Source organism: Vespula pensylvanica, chromosome 23 (genome assembly GCF_014466175.1).
Source record: "Vespula pensylvanica isolate Volc-1 chromosome 23, ASM1446617v1, whole genome shotgun sequence".
Classification (NCBI taxonomy): Eukaryota; Metazoa; Arthropoda; class Insecta; order Hymenoptera; family Vespidae; genus Vespula; species Vespula pensylvanica.
In genome coordinates, this window is record NC_057707.1 from 214,320 (window position 1) to 238,911 (window position 24,592).

Below are 24,592 nucleotides of genomic sequence, written 5' to 3' on the forward strand. Positions count from 1 at the left end.
CGATTTTGTGAATAAAAAAAGGATTGATACGTGTGTGCGTTGATTGCGAGTGGTTTGTTATTTATCGCGTAAGGTAAGATCAGATTGAAATTAAAGTTAAAATTAATTAATTATTTGTTTTTGTACTTTTTTTTGCAATAATAACATACATTTAAATATAATATATGTATAATGTACGTAAATATGTTTTGTTTGAGTAGAAGATCACGTTTAAGGTTTCAAAAGATAAAATAGTCAGTCTGAAAATAAATTTCGCCGAAGTCTACGTGGAGACTGGTACCGACAAGACAGAAAAGACGAAGACAGATAAATTGTACGACGCAAGCGTTGATTCATCTTTTGCCTCGTCATATAGTTGTTAGTCGCCATGATTGCGTACAGAGTAAATCATACATACTTACGTATCGCGTTAGCGCTTATGTGTATGAAGGAAGGCGTCACGTTTATGACTTGTGGACTTTCTTTCTTTCCTCTATTCTTAACTTTGAAGAAAATTACTTGGTAGAATATTCTGTTATCATTAATCATCAAGAGGTATCTTTATTTGTTATTATTATTTTTTTTAATTTATCTTAGTTATTCTCTTATATCGGTCCAAATTGGTTTTTATTTCTTTCTTCTATATAATTTTTTACTAATAGTTTTTTTTTTTATTACTATGCTTTATTAATATTATTATTAATATTATTAATCACGTTTATTCTGTTTCTCTTGAGATGACGACGTGTATATATATATATATATATATATATATATATATATATATATATAACAATATGCACTCATCGATGTATTATTCATGGTCTTTTTTAAGCATTTTGCTTCTTAGAAAACTAGGAATGATGTCACCAAAGATATGGCATAATTTTCTTTCTGATAACAGTTTATGCAACGTATATCGGTTACTAGCGCAAAGTAACAAGAATCATTTTGGATTCATTGACAAGAATGTATGAGTCAGTTTCAAAGTGCAATTATGTCGAGTCACCTGAAATATGCTTAGACATTTGTTCTTTATCCTATCCTAAAACAAGTTAGATTAATATGAATTTAACTTTGATTGTTAACCTTGAAAACACATATGTTGCGCCACATTATGTATTTTTGCGGATCTTTAGTCTAATAATCGTGTTGAGGACGGATCATTGAAAAGTGAAAGTTGCTACTGTAATCGCAATTTCCTACTACAATGGCAATTTTTTCTCAAGAAAATTCACGAGAGAAAAGAAGATAAAGATAAAACAAGGAAAGCAAAGCTGAAGCAAATTTAATTTATTTTTTATTTTTGTTCTCTCTCTCTTTCTTTCTAGTGTCCAGGTTCGCTAGAAAAAAGCAATCAGCACAGTAGTAAATGTAAGTAGAAGGAGGAAGGTATCGTAGCCATCACCCAGTGACCCTATCGTGTCTGGTTGCACCAGGTACAAGTTATAGATTACTTTGGCGAGGAGTACGGTTGCTATAGTTGCGGAAAGGAAGCTCCTTTACCAGCTGTGTGTGGTGGTTGCATTCGAAGAAAGACTCCAGTCCAATCTTGAGTGGCTATCTCAAGTTAGATCGATTCGAGTGTGGTCGTCGTGGTCATTGGATGAGATCTCCGAAAGTACTATACTAATTTTTTTTTTATTTTTCAAGGAAAGACATATTTCCGTGTTCGAAAATGTGTAGGCTAGTAGTCGACCTTGAGTGTATTCGAAAAGATCCAGGCGAGATTCGAGTGATAAGCTCAGCCAGTCTTACTTCGGCCCTATAAGAAGAGAAGGAAAAAGAAGAAGAAGACGAAGAAGAAGAAGAAGAAGAAATAGAAGAAGCCAAGTTGTTAAGAGAATGTCTGAATGGGTGGTGTGTGTTCATGGAGATCACGAGCAGGCCAGGTCAACGCTGGCTCGATCTTGGATCGCGTGATAAGCCAGGCGAGCAACGAAGATCAGTGTTTGCTCTATCGTCTAGCAAATTACAAGAAGGGGGGTGAATTGATAGAGGCATATAATTTGGGCGGCCAGCCGGAAGTGGAGAAGTTGATGAGAGAACAGTTTGGTATATTGATGTATGGCGATGGTAAAGGGCAGGTAATCAATCGTGCCGAATACTTACGTTGGAAGTTTCGCGATCTTGATCAAGTGGTATTACCGATAGAAGCATCCTTGTCACGTTTTGATCCTTTGGCATTGTGGAACGATCACGAAGCATGCTGGCAAATGCAATATCGTGGATCCCTAGGGGAAAGTTTATTACACGTACTGATAATATGCGACACCAGAATGCATACCAGGATCGCTAGGATTCTACTCAAGTGTTTTCCAAGATTGGCCATTGATGTGGTAGAAGGTGAAGAATATCTTGGTGCCAGTGCGCTTCATCTTGCCATTGCTTATAACAATAATGAACTGGTACAGGATCTGATAGATGCCGGTGCTATTATTTCTCAACGTGCCATCGGTAGTTTCTTCCTTCCTAAAGATCAACAAAGATCAAATCCAGCGAGGAATACCGATTACGAGGGTCTCGCTTATCTCGGCGAATATCCACTTGCTTGGGCCGCTTGCTGCGCTAACGAGAGCGTCTATAATCTTTTACTCGATATAGGTGCTGATCCCGACGAACAGGATTCTTTTGGGAACATGATATTGCATATGGTCGTTGTTTGCGATAAACTGGTGAGTTACAAATTCAAAATAATATTCGTAAGTAGAATAATAGAGACTTGACATTTTTTAACGAATGTTCGAAAAGACTAAAAGAGAAAAATTTTGTCGCATTTGTCGATAAGATAGATATCTATTTTTCGTTTTTTAAATTAACTCGTGGAAGTCGAGTCAGGGTTTATAATATGATATTCGATAGCTGAAAACTGATGCCATTAAAAACGAAACAATCCATGTAATATTTCCCTGCGAGAAAATATCATTTTCAGTAGTCATGCTCGACGGAGCTTACGTGAGGACGGCTCCACTCTCCGACCGTTTAAAAGCTTTATTATTTAATTAATTATTCGATTAATTCGTACCGATTCTGCGTTAGAGATGAGAGAAGGAGAAAGAGAAATAGAGGAGGAGAGAGAGAGAGAGAGAAAGAGAAAGAGAAAGTTTGGTCCGAGATTTTTTCGAAAATTAAATACACGTCGAACGATATGCAGAGTGTTTATACGTAGTAAATGGATCTTTTGAACTTTACATTCGAAACTCTCAAACGATAATTTAATGAATATGAAGAATAACGAAAAGAAGAATATTAACAGATAAAACGTTTCTTTTTTTCTCTTTTTTTTTATTCTCTGTACAGTATAATGGATATCTCGTATAATCTAATTACTTATAACTACTTTCTAATGTTTCCATTTTTTATACATTATGACTAATAAATAATTCGAAAAATATGAAAATTCAATATTAAAAATAAAAAATTAATTGGAAACGCAAGCTTTTTTCCGGATATACCAACGTATTAGTATAGTTTAGAACAGGGATATGACTTGGTTCCGGAAACTCATCACCGCTTAACTCTGCAACACAAAGTATAATATCTGTATCTATATCTATTTATATATATATATATATATATATATATATATATATATATATATATATATATGTAAAAGACCCACGCACGCACACACATACATATACACAGTTTGATCACATCCAATATAGGACATGTTCGGGTATGCTCTACGACATCCGAAGCTTCCAGCTCGCAATGGGATTCTAAACGCCGCTGGTCTGACCCCGTTGACACTAGCCTGCCAGCTGGGACGTGCTGAGGTCTTTCGAGAGATGCTGGAACTGTCAGCACGAGAGTTCTGGCGCTACAGTAATATCACCTGTTCGGCGTACCCTCTTAATGCACTCGACACGCTCCTGCCCGACGGTAGAACAAGTACGTCGTAAAGCTAATCGAATTACACGCTTACGAGAATCGCGATATCTGTCTCCGTCTGTCTGTGTGTCCGTTCCTTTCTCTCTCTTACTCTGTGTATGTGTGGCGAGACAAGGACGTTCAAGAGAGATCTTACCTCTAACTGTAGCTATCTCCCTTTGGCATATTCCATCTAATTGCTATGACTTAAGATCGAACTGATTCGTGATCTAGCTCTTCTGCTATATCGCATAGTTTCTAATCCGGACCTTCTCGTGATTTTTAGTGAAAACAACTCGGTCGAGAAGGTAGGAAAATTAATGAAATCAAAAACTAAATAACTTTGGATTTCTGGCAAAATTTCATTGGAACGTATACTCGGAGGTTGAGATAAGAAGGTATCCGCGGAGGTTGACTAAACTGCTAGTTAATCTAGTGGAAAAAGTAATGCCGGCAAGATTCAAGCATGAAAGAATAAGAATAAAAATAAGTGGATGCACGAGGTGAAAATTACTCTCGCGAATGTGTTTGAAATCTTAGTAAAATGATAGCAAAAAGACATAAATAAAAAGGAACTTTATTTTGTAAAAATTATGTTGAATTTATACTGGTGACATTAATACTGGGTAGGTCAAAAGTTTCTAAGTGATTCTACGAATCAATTACTTTTTTTTTGAGAGCTAACTCGATGAAAAGTCTCGAAAAAGAGTAATTTATTTTTAAAATCACTTAGGAACTTTTAATCCCCCACCATGTAAAAAAATGAGCTAGGAACTAGTGTGTGGTAAATGTAATTTTTTTTTTCAACGGGATGAAAAAGTTTATCGATCGACTCGAGTTAATCAGCTGATTTAGGCGAAACTATGGAAGGTATAGTAGGATACATCTGTCTTCTTCGTTGAGACGAGTTTTCTGACTGGACTTCGAAGAGATCCTTCTCCTAAAGTGGTGGTAGGGGGATACGGGAAGAAGGGTCGTTGCAGGATGCAATTACGGGCATTTAACGAAGTTTCGAGATTAGCCGCGGACTCTCTGGAGCTCGCGTTTCATTTAGTTTCGGAATCCATTATCCCTCTTACCCTTTTCCGATCCTGAACTGAACCTATTGTCGTTCGATCCTATATCTAGATAGATAGATAGATGGATAGATAGATAGATAGATAGATAGATAGATAGATAGATAGGTAGAAGAAAGACTTGGGAAGTGATCGTTGGAGCGAATTCAGTAGCTACTACTATCGACTTTTGGCCCAATTGCTTGCTCGCTTGCTACTTGCCTTCTCCAATCATTATCAATAGATTGTACTAGTTTTAGGCCAACTTTATCGATCTTATTTTATTGATATTGTCGTTATTATTTAATTAAAAACGTTAGGTTAGAAACGTCCAAATAGTTAAGTGTGATTAGCTGATATACGCGAAGAATTGTTAATACGTTTTTATTTATTTATTTATTTATTTCTTATCGATGATGACATTAGCGTTATGCCTATTATATCTCTATGTCAATTTTTCCCATTAATATTATTATTATTGTTATTTACATTTTTTATCCAGCTTGATACATTTTTATTTTATTTTATTTTATTTTATTTTATTTTATTTTATTTTATTTTCAACTATCGTAATTTAGATCATAACATATTATTTGTTAGAAAAGTAAGTTATCGACCGTGTAATATGATTAATTAACATTGCAACGTGATCGTTTGACTTTTAGAAAATTCATTAATTTTATTATAAAGTTACTAGTGGAACAAAACTGAAATTCAATTAAAATCAATCTATTGTCAACATCTTTCAATCTTATTAAGATATAAATTATGTTCCAATATGTTTCATTAGAAATTATGTATAATCGAGAAAAAATATAAAAATTCCAGTATAAAATTGATCGAACCAACGGAAAAAAAAGAAAAAGAATTAAAAAAAAAAAATATGATGGCGTGTCGATTAAATCCATTTTATATTTTTCCGATCCTTTGTAGAAACAATAGAGGTGTCAAACCTAAAAAATGAAAGACAGAAAAAAATAAAAAGTGTTTGACCCGTTGAAGTGAGGGTGTTGTAGCAGAGAGGAGGTAGCTGAAGAGGTGGGATAAGTGGGAGGGGGCGGGTTGGATTGAAGGCAGTGAAATTGAAAATTTTCGTGTACACTCGAGCTGCCGGTAAAAGCAGCTTTGCTTTGCTCGAGTGATTAAGGACCCCTAAGGACACGCTCGGCGCAAGGACTTGACGGAAACTTCTTCCATGTAGTCGAGCGACAACGCCTCTCTTCTACGAGATATCGATCGCGATATAACGTTAGAAAAGGACAAGGAGGAAAAAGGAAGAAAGGGAGAGAGAGAGAGAGAGAGAGGGAGAGAGAGAGAGAGAGAGAGAGTGTGGCCGAGGGAATCTTAGCTTGAAACGAACGTGCTTAATATTTCAAGAAGACGTGAGACAACGACTAACTATGGTAAAATATATACCTCTCAAAGTTTATTAATCATTCATCTTAATGTTTCATATTGTTATCTATTATCCACGTTGTATCTTAATTTGATAAATCAATAATTTTGTTATGATCATTGAAAATGAAGAGAAAATATATTTTTCCAACAATTTATCATAGATACCAAAGAGCTTGATCTAATGTTTTAACAATGATAAAAATGGCGATATATAACGTTGAAATCTTAGTTACAAGTCTGGGAAATTTTGTATATAACAGTTAATGCGCGCGTATAGCTATAGTAGAATGAGATTCTAATTCGTGGACATGTAATAGACTGTCGTCGAGAAAGGAGAAGTCATAATCATCGCGGTCGCGGTTCTCCCTAAGGCCTCGAAACCTCGAAGCCCCCGAAAAGCGATGTTTCATTAACCCGCAAACGGTCCCCATGCCGAATTTCTATTTTAGACTGGAACTCCGCCCTATTCATCATCCTGAATGGTACGAAGGAGGAGCACTTGGACATGCTGGACGGCGGCATTATTCAGCGATTACTCGAGGAAAAATGGAAGACCTTTGCCCGAGTAAGTATTTTATTTTAAATAAACAAAAAAAAAAAAAAAGAAAGAAGAAAAGGAAAAAGAACGAAAAAAATAAAAAATACAAAAGGAAAGAAAGGTTTTTTTAGTAATATAAAAAAATAAAAGAATAAAAAAAATTCCCTACCGAGTCAAATGTTTCGTCATCATTGATTACTTTTTCTTTCATCGATTTTATTTGTTCGTGCCTTTTGCAATTTATTATTCGTAATGACAGAGAGAGAGAAAGAGAGAGAGAGAGAGAAAGAGAGAGAGAGAGAGAGAGAGAGAGGAAGAGAGAAAACAGGAGGATAAACCTAGGAAAGGGTAGACATAGAGAGATCGATTTTCGCTTAGCGTCACTTTCACGTAAGAGTGTCAGAGGGTTGCGGAGAGAGGGGGGTTGAGTCTGCGTTCTGCATGGATATCATCACAAGAGATTGAGAGAGATAGACATAGATATATACAGGGTGAGCCAAAAGTTCCTGAATGATATTAAAATATCAATCATTCTTTTTTGAGACTTTTTATAGACTTTTTGCGATTAGGCTTATAACTTTACAAGTTAGACTTGTAGTTTTACAATTTGGTATAACAAATTTTTACCTAAAAAGTTTCGAAAAAGTGTAATTGATTTTTTAAAATCACTTAAGAGCATTTAACTCACCGTATAGATAGTACTCTGGTATCGCATCCAGCATGTGTGGACAGAGGTTTTGTATTATTATTTTACGAACGTTCGAGTGACAACGACGACGAGGTCGAGGATGAGGATGAGGACGAGGACGAGGACGAGGATGAGGACGAGGACGAGGACGAGTTGATCTCTCGAGCGAGAGAATCCCATAGAACGATTTTCATGGTACATACAACAAGTGCGACGTCGATGAGGCTTTCGAGTGATCGCAAATAATTGCCTGAATTATTTCAACTTAGTCCAGTGACCATCAACGTTGTGACGTCGATCGAACGATCTCCAAGCAATTTTGGCTCACGTCGGAGAGAGGAGTCTGTCAATTCTCGATTCTCTGATCGCAATTACGATTCATCCCTATCGCATCTCTCTCTCTCTCTCTCTCTCTCTATATATATATATATATATTTTTTTTTATCTCCATCACTCTCATTTATATTACGATGAGAGTTTCGTTTTCAATCTGTTCTTATACATGTCTGTATATTTGTGTATGTGTGCAATTGAGGCTCGCATAGACAATTATATTTAATATATAACAATATATTTAATAGTAAAGTTTTGTGATAATAATATTACAGTAAATAATACATTATTACTGTTACACGATATTATATTATTATACCGTACTAATAATACTGTACAATATTACCGTAGATATAATACAATGTAATAATGTAATGCGAAAAGAAATTGTCAAAGGATAAAATCTGATTGAACCGTTATACCAAAGTTACAGTTCTTGAAACGTTTGATAATTCTGGCGTTCCATTTGATATCACTGTCTCTGGCGGTTTACCTGCGACCTGCCGAGTTGGATGCTGTTCTTCTTAAATGGCCGGAGGAGATAACGGAGATGGCACGCATAGCAGCTGAGTGTATCACCGTTCTCGGAGTACTCAGCTACATTCTCGTTCAGCTAGGCGGTGAAATGGTCAACGTCGGCTTGCTATCCTTTCTCAAGCAACTGGTATTAAAAAAAAAAAAAAAAGAAAAGAAAAAAAAAATAAAACAAGGAAAGAAAGAAAGAAAAAAATAATAAAAAAACAACAATAGTAGAACGAAGAGAAAGAGAAAAAAAATGGAGGAAGAAGATATCATCTTCTTTAATATCACGAAACGTTGTCCAACGTTTCTTGATCACGAAATAGCTAGTAGACATTGCTGGCTCACAACTTGATGAGAGATGGGGAAGGGTATAAACAAGAAATGTTACGCAAACGGTTGGCCAACGAACTGTAACCAGTCACGAGAGATGCACCCATTGATATACATATTAGCTCTTTTCAAAGTTTACATCTAAGAGTTACTACGATCATGATGATAGTAATCATGATTATGTTAATGATCAATTCGCCAGTTACATATATTTTTATTATACATAATACTACTTCCTCTATTTCTCTTTCTCTGTAATTTTTTTTTCTTTCTTTGTTCGTGTGTTTTTTTATTCATTTTTCTTTTCTAAGTTCGCTAATAACAAAGTTTTTGATAACAAAGACCGTGCCTATGATCGTTCGTTACAACTCTCTCTTTTTGACATTTCAACAAAATAATTTGATAAAAGGATTTGAATTTCAGACGCACGAGCCGGCAAAATTGATCTTCGTCATTAGCAATTTGCTCATTCTTGCCTGCATACCATGCCGTTTCGCTGCCAATCGTGACGCCGAGGATGCCATCTTGGTTGTCGCCGTGCCTGGCTCTTGGTTTCTTCTTATGTTTTTTGCCGGGTATGTCGATAAAACCTCCTATTTTTTTCACTTATTTCTTATGTTTTTATATAAAAAGCACAAGTAATTTGCTATGATTTTTTTTTAATCTCGAAAATAAGTAATTGATTTTTAAAATCGCCTGGTAACATTTTTGATCCACCTAAGAACTTTTTATTCAACTCAGTAGTATTGTATATTAAAAAAATAAGCATAATAAAATCGCTTATGAAAGAAAAATGACTATGAAAGAAGACCTCGACTATGAAAGAAAAAATACAGGAAGTTGTTATAAACAAAGATGAATAATTTCTTAAGAATTCTTTGAAAGTTACTACTTTCTTCTCGATCGTTTTTTTTTAAATAAAAATTTCGATGATCTACGAATATTCTCTCTCTCTCTCTCATTTTCTTTTTGTTTCTTTTGAAGAAACTTTTTCCTTCTCTCTTTCGTTTTCCTTTTTCTTTTCTTTTCTTTTTTTTCTTTCTTCCACTCGCTTGGTCTCGTTGGCTCGAGTCCGTCGTCGTCGTCGTCGTCGTCGTCGTCGTCGTCGTTGTGTTCGGGCCGAAGCACAAGCTCGTCGTTGCATTCTCTCGGAGTAGGTTCTCTCGACGAGGTAAAGACGTTCGTCAAAGTGTCGTTAAAGCAGAGCTGGAATGCCACTCGAAGTCACTGTCGAAGATGCGAGACAGTGTGCTTCTTCGGGGAACCTTCTAGGCAAAGCCTCCCAGGAAAGCCTCGTGGCGAACCTTTGCTTCATAAGTGCCTTAGGAAGCCATTGACGTAGCCATTTTACATTGCAAATTTTCTAATTTTCTTTCTTTTTTGCATCTATGAATTTGTTTGTGTTTTTCTTTTTATACGGTGTGTTACAAAAGTTTCTAGGTAATTTTAAAAATCGATTATTCTGTTGACACCTTTTAGATCCATTTTTTTCTCAGATTGTAAAACTACAACAAGCCTGACCATCGTCCACGCTGCATTTTTTATCTCCAGTATTTTTGGAAAAGAATTACTTTAAATTAATAATACGTACGTTCTAATAATTTTATAAATAAATAAATAATTCATACCTCGGCAAGAGACAAAAGTAATTTTTTTTTTATTTCTCTTTCTTGTCCAGTTATAATATGATAAATAAATTTATTCGTATTAAAATAACTCGCCTCTCGAGATAATATAATTTAATAAATAATATAAAAGTTAAAAAATGCATTCTCCCTCGAGAGAGATACGATTAAAATTAATTTGGAAAAAGAAAAACAAAATATTTATCAAACACTTGAAACTTTTTTACCGACCGTCACGTCGATAAAGAAGAAATAAAAGAAAGGAAAAATTGGACGTTTCGGTTATACAGGGTGGTCTATAAGCGTTCCTAGATGTTGTAAAATTACAAACCACGGAAAGCTTCGAAAAAGCCTTAAAAAAAGGATAATTTATTTTCAATATCATCCAGGAATTTTTGGTTCGCTCTGTAATAGTTGGAGAAATAAAAGGAAGGAAAGAAGGAATAAAATTTCTATCTTGAACAATAAACCTTATTATTTGCATTCGCGAATGCTGCGTGTGCACGTACGGAAAGAAGAATCGCGAAGCGAATATTAATTTGTCTGACCTCGCAACGAGGAAATTATATTCGTCGGGTTCTTGCACCTCGTGCCGTCACGTTCCCAGCGATAACGAACCATCGAAACTATAATTAATCTCTCGAAATATTTCTTTTCTTTCTCGGTAATTTCCTATCGTTCGGTCGTTTCCTATCTTTCTTTATTCTTTTTTTTTTCTTCGAAGAAAAAAGAAGAAAAAAGAAAAAGAAATCGTTGTGATTAGTTAACGATTTCTAAGTAACGATAAAATAAAGAATTAGCATTAATTATTAATAAGAATGAAAAAAAAGGAACGAATAATGACAGATATAATAAATTTTCAATAAGTAAATTTAATAGGATATACCGACGTTATTAGAAAATGGGAGAGATTAGGAAGGTTTATGTAGGTGGTACGCCAATGTAATGACTCTGAGGCCAAGTCCTGACGTTAAGAGGTACGAAGGTACGATGGCTATGAAGAAGGAATATGGTAATGCTAAGTATAACCGTCGCCACTTCGTCGCCGATCATTCGAAAACGCGAGGATAATTCATAGGCGTGAAAGTGCATTGGTGCATTGCCATAGACGTAGCACCTATCTATTTCGACTACTTCTCTTCTCTCTCTCTCTCTCTCTCTCTCTCTCTCTCTCTCTCTCTCTCTCTCTCTCTATCGTGTTGATAGTCACCCTACCGATAAATCCACTTCCGCGAGAATGTTTCCGACTAAGCATCCTTCTTCTTGAACACGTGTGCGTAAATCTTGAAAACGTTTGTTTCCGTAAAGACGAAAATGATCAATAGATCTTTTGTTTTGATGCTCTAAACGTATAGAGAAAATTCCACATGAGTTGTATATGTAAATAAACATTTTCTAAAATTTAGTATTAATAAAAGGAATAAATAATCTTCTTTTTTTAATTTTATACAGGGACGGTCAATAATTTCTAAGCAGGAAAATTATAGAAGTTCTCTTAAGTGATTATCGAAAAATCGATTATTCTTCTTTGAGATTTTTTAGGCTTGCATCTTTACGATCTGTTTTGCAATCTGAACAAAAAATTAGCCTAAAAAGAAAAGGAGTAATTGATTTTTAATGTTATCTTGAAACTTTATATTGAATATTTTGTGCGCGCACACACACACACACACACATATACCGATAGATTCTATAATCGATTCTATAATCAAAGAAATAAAACATATGCATTCGTGTTAAATGTTCACACCGGTTTAATGGAACGATCGGGAATATATAGACATATTTTATAGCTACGTATACCATATAACGTTGCACGTTTATGCGGCAGCTCGTGCATAGAGAACACGGAATCCTTTCATATCGAATTCCCCAAATTATGAACCTATTACACGAAAGTTGAAATCATTTTCAATGCAGCTGAAAAAGCTCTTTCTCTTGTCTATGGGGAATAATAATAATAACAATAATAACGATAATAACATAATAACAATAATAACAATAACAACAATAATAACATAATAACAATAACAACAATAACAATAACAACAACAGTAACAATAATAATAATAATATTAATAATAATAATGATAATGATAATGACGACAATTCAATCGCTTTTCCCTTTATTTTATTTTATCCGTTGACTTCTTTTTGCAACGGACGTTACATTCAATAATTTTGACCTCGTTGAGAATGAGGCTAAAAATAGAAAAAGAAGAAACAAAATTGTCGGACGAAAATACTTGATCATTATTGTTTAATTATATCTAAGAGATTTATATTGTTTATTTGTATCTAAGAGAATGTTACATTTTGACATTTTTGTGAAAACACCGATTAAAATTCAAAACACGGGTCTTTACTTTCTGTTCTGTTCTGTTCTCAAACCGGATGCACTCCGGAAATAAGAAGAAAACATTTTTAATAGCAACTTCCCTCTCTTTCTTTCTTTCTTTCTATATATATATATATATATATATATATATATATATATATATCTTCATACACATATATATGTATATAAATCTTTATACACACACACAACCTTTTTACCCTTCCTGTTCTCGAACGAAAAGAATATCTTAGAGTTGTTATATGCAGAATCGAACTTTTAACAAATGCATTATACATTACAATTATTATAGCTCGTTCATTTGCAAGATTTATTTTTATAAAACCATATTATTATTATTATTATTGTTATTATTATTATTGTTATTATAATTCTTGTTATTGTTATTGTTATTGTTATTATTATTATTATTATTATTATTGCCGAGTAGTTTGGTAATAAAAAAATAAATGTGGATCTACTGAAAATAAAAATTGACAGTTATTAACTCCCTAAAATATACTTTATAAAGAGAGAGGAGGGAGAGGGAGAAGAAGAGAGAGAGAGAGAGAGAGAGAGAGAAAGAGAGAGAGAGAAAGAGAGTAAGTACTACACATTAGATTTATTTAGTTGATATAGTGTCAAAGTGGTATCACACTCGGGTATAATTACTGTCCATCAACGCGTCCCTTTTGTCCCTGGCGATATCGTTTAAGTACATCAACGTTTGGTAATGAGTAAAAGCCAGCAGCCTCGCGCGCTTCTGCTACCTTCCTCTACCCACTTCTTCGTATACGGTGCATCATAATACGCGAGTGTATAAGTGCACTTACTATAGTCACCATTACATCAGAACCAATCTGGACACACTAAATTCATTTCCTCAAAGTCTCTGATGATGGAGATAGGACATGAATATTACAATATTTCATTAATATTTAATTTTTAGAAGAAGATTTTTTACAATGCTTTTATTCATACTATTCTTTTTTTTTTGTAATTCAATATTTCGAGCTCTTTAAATTTTATTTAATTTTTTGTTTCCATGCATTATTATTATTCGAATGCAAAAAAAAATTTTAATTGATAAGTAAAATTATAAAATAATTTTTGTAATACCTAATGTGTAGTAGTTATTTTCAAATATACTTTAGTTAATAAGTGATTGACATTTTTAATATTTCCTAAGAATCTTGAGAAATAATAAATGATAATGCAGCTGCGTTCTGTTCTGATGTGTCAGCGTATCGATCGAGTTTGGTTCATCAGTAACATGGAGGGACTCTCTCTCCTCATCTTCTTCCTAACTCTAATCGATATGTGACCTTATCTAGTCACTGGGGTTACTGACGTTCATAAATCTACGTCGACGGAGTTAAGTTCAAGGGAAGGTACAGACTCGATAGAAAATTGGACGAAAAGTAGTCTCTCTCTCTCTCTCTCTCTCTCTCTCTCTCTCTCTCTCTCTCTCTCTCTCTCTCTCTCTTTCTCTCTCTGTTGTCGAAAAGTATTATGAAAAGAGAGAGAGAATATCTAATTGTTTTAAGTCGATTTCGTTAACGAGAGATGATCGAGGTAGTTACAACAAAGATAAAAGAGAGAAGATAATAAAGAAGAGGATAACGAATAAAAACTTGTGGTTGTCCATTCAAGTATGGACCATGGATCATGGACATCGTTCGTTACTTGTCTTTGATTACTGAATTTTTCTAATTTCTTGTCATCAATTCAAATCTGGATTTGAATAAATAAGATTTTAAATAAAAGATATATAGACTGGGCCAAAAGTTTCAAGGTCATTTTAAAAATCAGTTAATCCTCGAGACATTTTAGGCTTGTAGCTTTACGATTTGAAACAAAAATGAGATTTAAAAAAAAAATTAGCCTAGGAACACTTTTGGCCCACCCTGTATTTTTCTGCCTTCCTTCTCTCGCTCTCTTTAGTAGTATTCTACCTTTATGTCTTTCTGGAAAGAAGGTGAGAGAGAAAGAGAGAGAGAGAGAGAGAGAGAAAGGAAGAGAGAAAAGAGTGAACCAGAGGATAACGAGACCGCAATAAGCGCTGTCATTTTACGGATATAGTAGACGACAGAAAGAAGGGATATATGCTATGAAGATAATAATTCTTCAACTTCTTTTCCTTCCTTTCCTCGGCCATTTTCCTTGTAACCTTCTTCTTCCGCTTCGTGAGGGAAAAGGAGATAGAACAGTTATGTAAAAAGCCTTCGTTACGAGAAGCTCTTTTCTCTCTCTCTTTCTCTCTCTCTCTCTCTCTCTAATCTTTTATGGATATCTCGCTATCTCTTTTCCTCTCAAGTCACACATTGTGATTGTGTCAAGGTGTTATTTTATATTTAAATGGATAATAAATTAATTTAATACGACGATTATATAATATTATTTATTCTTATCATTTTATAAGTTTAACGTAGCATTGATTACACATCAAATTTAATAGTAATTTGAAATTGTTTTAAAAATTATTTGTTTATAAAATTAATTATTTTTCTTTTTTTCTTCTTCTAATGAAACAGAGCTATTCGACTGACTGGACCATTCGTCACCATGATATATAGCATGATAACAGGAGATATGCTTACATTTGGTATCATCTATGCTGTCGTTCTATTCGGATTCTCTCAATCGTTTTACTTTCTTTATAAAGGCTTTCCTGGTGTCAAATCATCTCTTTATCATTATTATCATTCTACTTGGATGGCATTACTTCAAATAACTCTCGGTGATTATAACGTAAGTTTTTCTTAACATTTTGTTTAATAATAAAATTCTAATATTCTTTTTAACTCAACAAATGATTTTTATTTCTATTTTGTATTATTCACAGTACACCGATTTGAGTTACACAACGTATCCTAATCTTAGCAAAACAGTGTTCGCCATATTTATGGTATTAGTACCGATATTACTACTCAATATGTTGATAGCCATGATGGGTAATACATATGCTCACGTGATCGAACAGAGTGAAAAAGAATGGGTAAAACAAGTAAGATATTGTATAATTTTCACATTTATAATACAGAAACTTAATAGTAACGTTTGTAGTATTAGCTAAAAAAAAATAAAAAATAAAAGAAAATTAAATAATTACAATTTTCTCATTATTAGTTAAGAACGTTAAATTTATTAATGCGGATTACATTGGAACGTTTCAAAATTTGTAATAACAATTCCATTAATAATTATATCATTGTGATAATAATAATAATAATAATATAGAAGAGAAGAGTAGTATTACGTAAATCATATTGTAAATGTCAAATCCGCTACCAAATGCAGTGAAAATATAAAGTATTATAAATTATAATGAAATTTGCGTCTAGAGAGGACAGACAAAAGCATTACGATTTTAAATACGAAATGAAAAATATTAGAAAAAGAAATATCAGACGAATATGTTTGTATTATTTTTTTTTTATTTTTATATTTACAAATATCGGTTAAATAGAAAATCACTGATGAACATATTTCTCAATGAAATGAAAATAATTACAATAATATATAACTCATATAAAAAGATATAAAAAGAGAAAGAAAACCATGCATTGTATATATATATATATATATATATATATATATATATATATAATACATATGTATAATATATATAATCATTAATATAAATACATAAATTAGATATATATATTTCTTTATATTTATAAATAATATAAATATATATCATAAAGAAATGTAATATTAGTTGTTAATAATTAATTACGATTATGTAGTGGGCAAAAATAGTAGTGTCGTTGGAGCGTGCAGTATCGCAAAAAGATGCGCACAATTATCTACAAGAATACAGCATAAAGTTAGGTCCGGGTGACGATCCAAATAATCCAGCGTGCGAACAAAGAGGTGTGTTAATAATCAAGAGTAAATCGAAAACGAGAGCTAAGCAACGTAAAGGTGCAGTCTCTAATTGGAAGGTGAGGTTGCATCATTTTTTGTTATTTATTTATCTCATTTATTGTTTATTTATCGATTCACGTAGACTCGTTTATCGCCAACAGCACGCACGCATTCACAATCAATTTCGATAGAGAGATTTGTACACTCTCAAATTTATTTATCGGTTTTCCATTCGATTGATTTTGAACTTATACCCATACGTATATACATATATATATATATGGCGTGTGAGCATGTATGTGTCGTGGCATAGTACAATGACTGTAATAAATTTAGGAAGAAAACTTGGACAGATTTTTCTCGTATTGACGTATATTTTAAATAATAAATTGTTTCATGGTAAACGTTGCTCTCCATATTCCTATATATATGGTCATCTGTGTATAATTCATTTATAGCATTTGTCGATACATTGTCGCGTTTAGAATGTAGAATCTATCCAAGCATATCGATTTATTTCACTAATAATGTGTAATGAATTTTATTAGAATTAATATCCTAATGTATAGGAATTAACCGAAACACGTGATATATATTATTACATAGGAATATATCGTTATATACATATATCTACGTCGTTGCCATAATATGCAATGAGTCTAATAAATTTATGAAGAAGATTTTTATGGAATTTACAAATGAATGTATATATTTAAAATAATTAAAAATTGTTTCTCATAGTAAACGTACCTCGACGTGTTTACCGTCTAACTTTGTTTTTGTATATATGTGAAAATAACGTAAAAGTAATGGAAGTTGAGTTATCTAAATAAGAGAACATACATACATACTTGTTTACAATTTATCCAAGTGTATACATTCCACGGTTAGCTTGTAATAAATTTGATCAGTATTAATGTACGAGCCGAGAAGGAACGATCGTAAGGTGTGGTACATTATGTACGTATGCATATGTATGTACAAATCTAAATGATGTAATTAATTATCGATTTCGCTATTAGCTCGTGCCTCTTATATCTATATCTCTTATATATCGATGAATTTGATTAGTATATTAGTATCCTAATCTGTAAGGAATAATCGAAACGTCTATGTACTATATATTATCATCTATGCGCAGCATACAGCTTAGCTATGTGATTAATTATAAATTTCACAATTAGTCTGTCGATGAATTTGATTAGTATTAGTATCCTATAAAGGAAAATCTGTAAGAATTAAATGAATTATAATTAAATTATATAATACGTATTACTGTGTAAACAAGCGTGTACACTTAGCATAACGGAATTAATTATAAATTACACAATTAGAATATATCGATAAGTTTGATTAGTATTAATATTATATAAGGATTAATTGCGGACGATGTAACTACATATCGCTATATACAAACATATACACAATAGTAATGGAAATAATTAAAAATTATACAATTAGTCTATATCGATGAATTTAATTAATATTAACATTCTACAAGGAATAATCACAAAAATTGTTATGCGCACATGCAAATACAAATTAACGATGCAATTACTAATCAATTTCGCATTTAGTATGTACACACACACATACACACAGTATATATGTTGTATGTATGTCTATATATATGTGAGTCTATATGTATATATGTATATGTGTGTATATATATATATATATATATATATATATATATATTACACTAATATATCTCGTGTATATAATAATTTAATTATTATTAATATCGTAATTTATATCAAATAATCCGAAGATATTAATATCGTTTATGGCTATACGAACACGCAATTACGTACTTACAATGTCCATTTTTATCAATGGCCATTAATAACCTCATCTATGAGGATTAATCGAAAAATTTATGTATCATCTAAACACAACGTGTATCCATTTTGGCGACTCAATTAATTATCGATTTCGTAACAAGTGTTCGTCGATGAATTTGATTAGTATTAATATTTTAATATATAAAAAATAAACGAAAGCTCATTACAAGAACACACATATCTTATACGATAATATAACTTTTCCTAATCAAAACAAAAAAAATTTATATAAAGATAATAGAAGTCAACATATGAAGATGAAAAGTATAAAAGTATTTTATTTAGTTATTTAATGAGACATTTCGTCGTTACAAAACGAGCAAGCAAACACATAAGCGTTGATCGTTGAAATCGATAATACTATATAACTCTATTATCTCTTTCTCTCTCTCTCTCTCTCTCTCTCTCTCTCTCCCTCTCTCTCTCTCACTGACTCACTCACTCACTCGTTGCACGTAACTCAATCGGTCGATTAATCGCACGACTAGCATAATTAAAAGGACACCATGCTGTGAGCTTTTATCGCATCGCATTCGTATAATGTGATATTGTCTCCTATCCTTTTACAAACCAATTGTATGTATATACGATTGATTAACTGATATAAAAAATTTTTCAATATTTTTTTTATTAACAATCTTGAAGTTAATAAGTTTAATGAAATAAATACAATTCAGTTTTTTTTTAATTATTACAACGAAATGTATTTGCACGCTCATATATATATATACATACACACATCTCTATGCATATAGATATAAAAAGCGAGTTTATGTAATTCACAATTTTACGATATTTTTTTATTAGAAAAAAAAAAAAATAAAATAAAATAAAATAAAATAAAATAAAAACAGAAATAAAATAGGAAAAGAAAATATAACAACAATAATCATTATTAATTAATTCACATTTATTACATTTGCTAGATTTATTTTGCTTAGTTTAATAAAAGTAATGTTTAATAAAAAAAAATATATATGAATCATTAACGAAATTATCCAGTCGTATTAATTGATTATTTTGTTTACAGCGCGTTGGAAAAGTCACAATAAATGCACTGAAGAAACGAGGTATGACTGGTGAGGAACTGCGACAGATAATGTGGGGACGGGAATCCTTTTCAACGCCTGTACGAGCTAGGCAAGTGATGGCTATAATCTATGTAAATTGTGATGTAATTGATTATGAGATATAGTCGCTTTGTAGACACCAGGACGTATTACTCAACTTTATTATATGTTACGTAGTATAACAAATCAACTATATACACTTATCTTTTTCTATATTGTATATGTATATACAATATATATATATATATATATATATATATATATATATATTATACATATTGTATATATATTGTACATATATGTATATATATACAATATATATATATATATACATATTGTATATATAAATATAACAAAAATATAGTTGTATCTTGTATAAGAAAAAGTAAAAAAGAAAAGATAATACATTTTATTTATGAGTTGCATATTAGATTATATAGGAATATATAAATATTACATTGGAATTGATAATTAAAAATTGATACTTAAAAATTGACATATATGTTATTGAATAAATTTTCTAAAATGCTTTTTTATCAAAAGGATGTCCTTGTCAAATGAAATGCAAGAAAAAGAAAACAAGAAAAAGAAAATCACCAGTTAAATTGAATATTTCATGAACCGCTTTCAATTTATTGCGTATTACGTTTCTATCTATCTATCTTTTTCTTTCTGATGCATTAGAAATATATACATATACATTGAAACGGGATCGGCGAGCGATTCATCGGTGAAAAACGTAGAAACGCAGCGAGTTTGAATTTTGCCGCATGTGGCCTTCGCAAGAAATGACTCAAGAGTCTGCATCGAGATGTAACATATCTTTTTTTTTTCTTTTTGTTATCGTTTCGCAATCAATAATTACTTCCTGTCTACGTTTCGAATGGAATAAAAAATGGAATAGGATTGAAAACTTTTCATCTGTTATGTATTTCTAAAACTGCTCATAGAAAAAATAATGCGTAATAAATCTAGCTATTTTTTTCCACACACATACACACAAATACATGTACATGTAATTTTTATGCATTGAATTTAAAGTTGTTCTTGTAGAATCAATCTATATAGGAAAAATGTATCTTCTTATATTGCGGCATTTGTAAACGTAAATTAAGTTAAGTTAAGAGTTATATAAGTAAATGTTAAATTATAAAACTTGTTAACAACTTTAGAAGACTGATTGACATAAGAATTATTACGATTACATTCCAGTCCAAACGTCGGCGGTAACACCGAAGTTTCCGCGTTGACCGCTGGCTTTGGTGACGCACTCACCGCAGCTCTGGACGTGATGGCCTTCGCTCATGATTTCGATCTCTCTGCGGGTACCACCGAGGGAATACCTGGCAGCAACGTGAACGAGAAACAACAAGCTAAGATACAAGCAAAAGTCACTAGTAGTTGTCAGAGTATACCTTCAACGAATGTTCAAGAGAATTCCCAAGTAAAACTTGCAAGTTCGAGCAAATTAACTGAGCTTACTACCGATTTCATTGAAAAACCCATTGAACCCACAAATGTTCCCATTGGTGAGTTCACAAAGAAACAATTTTAGTCTCTCTTTTAGTATCTTTGATCCTTTAAAAATCTATCTCTTTCGATCTAATTAACAAAATGAATTCATCCTTTATTAAATGATATAGCTAAATGTTTAATTGTGTATAAAAAAAAATTAATCTATCTATGATTTCGTTTAGAAACGAAACTATTAAAAGAAGAAGATCCGTTTTTGAAGTTGATCATAGCATCAGAGTTGACAAACGATCAAGAATTGCTTCCAAAATTAGCCAAAGATGTGTTGGAGGTAGCGGAAAAGTCAGTAAAGATAGAGACGGACACACGATCGACGTCACAAATTTTAGAAGGCTTAGCTATGATCATGATACCCACAACCGTCGAAAGTTTTCTGCCGAAGAAGCAATATTTTGTTGAGTCTAGCGACAATGATCTTTGCACCAGTAAGATAATTAATTTTTATTTATCTAAATATTGTTGGACTTTTTACAGTCTTCGTAAGGCTAGTGATTCTTCAATTTTAATTAAAAAAAAAAAATAAAACAAATTATAATTTAATGCTAACTAAAAAAAAAAAAGAAAAAAGAAGAAGTTATTATAAAATGTTTAAATATTCCGCGTATTTGTTTAAGATGAAAAAACATTAGGAACGGAGTCCTATCTACGAAGAATCAGGTCAGCGAACAACAGATTTATGAAGAGTAGAAAAAAATCTGGACGCAAGCCTGCCACCGACGGTTCTTCGTCGTCATCGTCGTCGTCGTCGGTGGTAGCAGCGACGGCAGTGGCGCCATCGTCATCGTCTTCGTCGACGTCGACGTCGACGTACGTCGACGAGAATATTATCGGTTATAGATCTTTGTTGAATGGCCCGGAAGAGGACCCGACGAAGCGTATCCTGAACAAAGATCGCAAGAAGTCTGTCGAAACAATTAAGGGCGAGGTCGAGCAAAATGGTGGTACTCGCAATCCGTTACAGGATAAGCCACACAGACGACGGCCGAAGACAGCTAGAAATAGGTAGCTTTATTTTTTTTTATTTTTTATTTATTTATTTATTTATTTTTTTTTTTTTTGAGAAAAAGAAAAAGAAGACGAAGAAAATCGACACAAGAGTCAACATTTGTCTAGAAAATTTTTCTTCGCCAAATATAATCGAGCGTTTTTCATTGATATGATTCCGTCATTTTGTCCAATATGTTGATTTTATCACTTACTATCTCTATATCCATTTAACCAAATTAATTTCGTATTTTTATTCGGAAGAATCATTTTCTCGCTCGATTTGATAATTATCTATCGTCCTGCACGAGGAAAGTAAATATCGAGGAAGATAGAGAGGTTATATATCCATCTATTTCTCTCTCTCTCTCTTATTTTATCTCGAACGACATCGTATCCTCTCTTTTCCTTCTTAATACGACCTCGTCGTCTTCCGTCGTTTAATTGAGCCGATTATTGCTACAAAGCATCCATATTTCATTACAGGAAATTGATTATCACACTTGACCGAACTTACTCAATATTTCTACGAACAATTATCCTCTTATATTAACCAAGTCATTTTTTTATTTTTTATTATTACGTTTATGACAAGAAATTTTTAGATGTGGTGTGTGCGTGCGCGTGCGTACATGTAGTTTGTTCGAAATGCTATTGAATTGAATAGTCACACCTATCTCTCTCTCTCGTTCTTGATGATATTTCTAAGGAAATCGGTTTGCATTGGTGCGTATCTCATGCACTCGATAAATCAATTATCGTTCGTGTAGGCGTAACTTCTAGAAAGCGAAAACTCAATACTCAAGACAATATCGACAAGTAGTCGCTGTGGCAAGTCGGAGGATTTAGAGCACTCAAACATGTGCTGTTCTGTAGAGTTTCCTTCTACTCCTTATGTGTGTGTGTGTGTGTGTGTGTGTGTGTACACACACACTTACACACATAGAGAGACACATATATTCAACGATATAAAATTGCAAAATTTCTTAATATTTTGATATTTACTGTTATATAATTTTAATAATACCCCTCAAAAATCTTTGTAATTTCCTTTGAATATTTAATAAACCCTTATTTTTTTTTTTAATTATATGCGCAGAATATCACCCAAGGAAGAGCCAGCAAGTAGAAGAGAATCGATTGAGCGAAATAAGGTGCCTTTAGAAACGACGACGACGACGACGACGACGACGACGACGACGACGACGACGGATCCGTTGGAGCCATGGAGCACGCGTGGTATTAAGGACATGAACGCCATATTGGCTTGGAAGGAAAATACGCCGGACAGTCCTTAATGTGACTTTATGATACTGAGGTTGCACGTACTACAGTTCCCTCCTCACACCACTCACACATGCACACATAGTAGCCTGATTGCATCGACGAAAAAACTACTTTCGCTTGACTCAAAAGTTTACACGCCCAAAGAAATTGGGATTTAAAGAGGGCCGAAGGAAGAGACTTAATGGGTGCGAGAGAGAAAAAAGATTACAGCGGTAGTCTATCTGCAACATATTCATTTAAAAAGAAGAAAGGAAAAAATATTGCTGTTCTTTTTTTCTTATATCATTGTTTATTTCTTTTTTATTAATTTATATGTCTTTTAGTCGTCCAAATTTCTCAGTAATTTATCCGACACTCAATGAATATGAAATTACAAATTCCTATACCTGATAATTCTTAGGATCAAAAGTAAAAGATATAAAGAACTCTAAGATCGTCGATTGGTCAACACAGAAGATCACATCACACATCGAATAGTGTTCAAAAATATTTTAATAAAACGATTTACACGTACGAACGCCTACACAAACATACACACATACAACGTACATAAAGGTACTATGTAAGAGTTTTTATAGCAACTCAGATCTCTTTTAATACAAAATTAATTAATAAAAAAGCTTATCTCTTATCTACAGGTATAAATTAATATTACATTTCAAGATTAGTAGAATTAACAAAAGAAGATAGTTTCATAGCGAGTGACAATAATATTACAATCATTATATTACCTTTCAATGAGTATTAAGAAGAAAGAGAAAAAGTAAACTAACAAACACAGTAATTTCGAATGCTCATACACACACACACACACACACATACATACATTTTGTATACAAAGGAAACTACAAGGAAACCTTTAGTAGTAGACTTTAAAAGGGCTTTAGACTTGAACTACTCTACAAGGTTTGTCAATTAGGCAATTAAAAGTTGATGCTTATAAAGGAATGGAGATTTCTAAAGAGAGGAAGGGGGAGGGAATAACATGGCGTAGCAATTACTACACTAGTATGGTAATTTTATTAATTATAATAAACTATGTTAATATCTTTCATCTCTCTCTCTCTCTCTCTCTCTCTCTCTCTCTCTCTCTCTCTCTCTCTCTCTCTCTCTCTCTCTCTCTCTCTTTCTCTGTTTTTACAGAATAAATGATTATCTTTGAGAAACGAATAAGTGTCGTGTAAAAGTAAGAAAATAGCTATCTGCGATGTTTTGAGATTCCTAGCGGGATCAAATTTATATCGTCGATAAACAACTTTCATGAATTTTTAATAACGAAATGAAGTTTTTATTTAATCCCTTTGATTTCTTTGTAGTTTCGATGTATG

At 32.7% G+C, this 24,592-nt stretch overlaps 2 protein-coding genes across 7 annotated transcripts in view; one reads left to right on the forward strand and one right to left on the reverse strand.

Annotated features, from left to right (window-relative positions):
• Nucleotides 1-1,697: 1,697 nt before the first annotated feature.
• On the forward strand, nt 1,698-24,539 carry LOC122636709. 2 transcript variants are annotated; one of them, XR_006329012.1, is made up of 14 exons: nt 1,698-2,654; nt 3,648-3,873; nt 6,755-6,870; nt 8,292-8,528; nt 9,140-9,291; nt 15,211-15,427; nt 15,522-15,683; nt 16,426-16,623; nt 19,421-19,530; nt 20,673-20,989; nt 21,158-21,418; nt 21,608-21,995; nt 23,077-23,826; nt 23,903-24,539. XR_006329012.1 is itself a non-coding variant. In XM_043828238.1 (13 exons), exons 1-13 carry the CDS (start codon nt 1,833-1,835, stop codon nt 23,273-23,275), a joined length of 3,405 nt encoding a protein of 1,134 aa, XP_043684173.1. In that variant the 5' UTR covers nt 1,698-1,832; the 3' UTR covers nt 23,276-24,539. The 2 variants fall into 2 exon arrangements, 1 of the variants encoding a protein (XP_043684173.1); XM_043828238.1 differs by having other exon boundaries at nt 23,077-24,539.
• LOC122636710 (leucine-rich repeat-containing protein 4B) overlaps nt 2,095-24,592 on the reverse strand; it is a 58,168-nt gene continuing 35,670 nt past the window's right edge. For 2 of the 5 annotated variants that reach the window (XM_043828245.1, XM_043828239.1), the window contains exon 3: nt 2,337-2,451. The gene's annotated coding sequence lies outside the window, so the exon portion shown is untranslated. Of the gene's footprint in view, nt 2,214-2,336; nt 2,452-3,478; nt 3,500-20,671; nt 20,804-24,592 lie in introns of those variants that run through there. The other 3 variants (XM_043828243.1, XM_043828244.1, XM_043828240.1) reach the window with 3 other exon arrangements.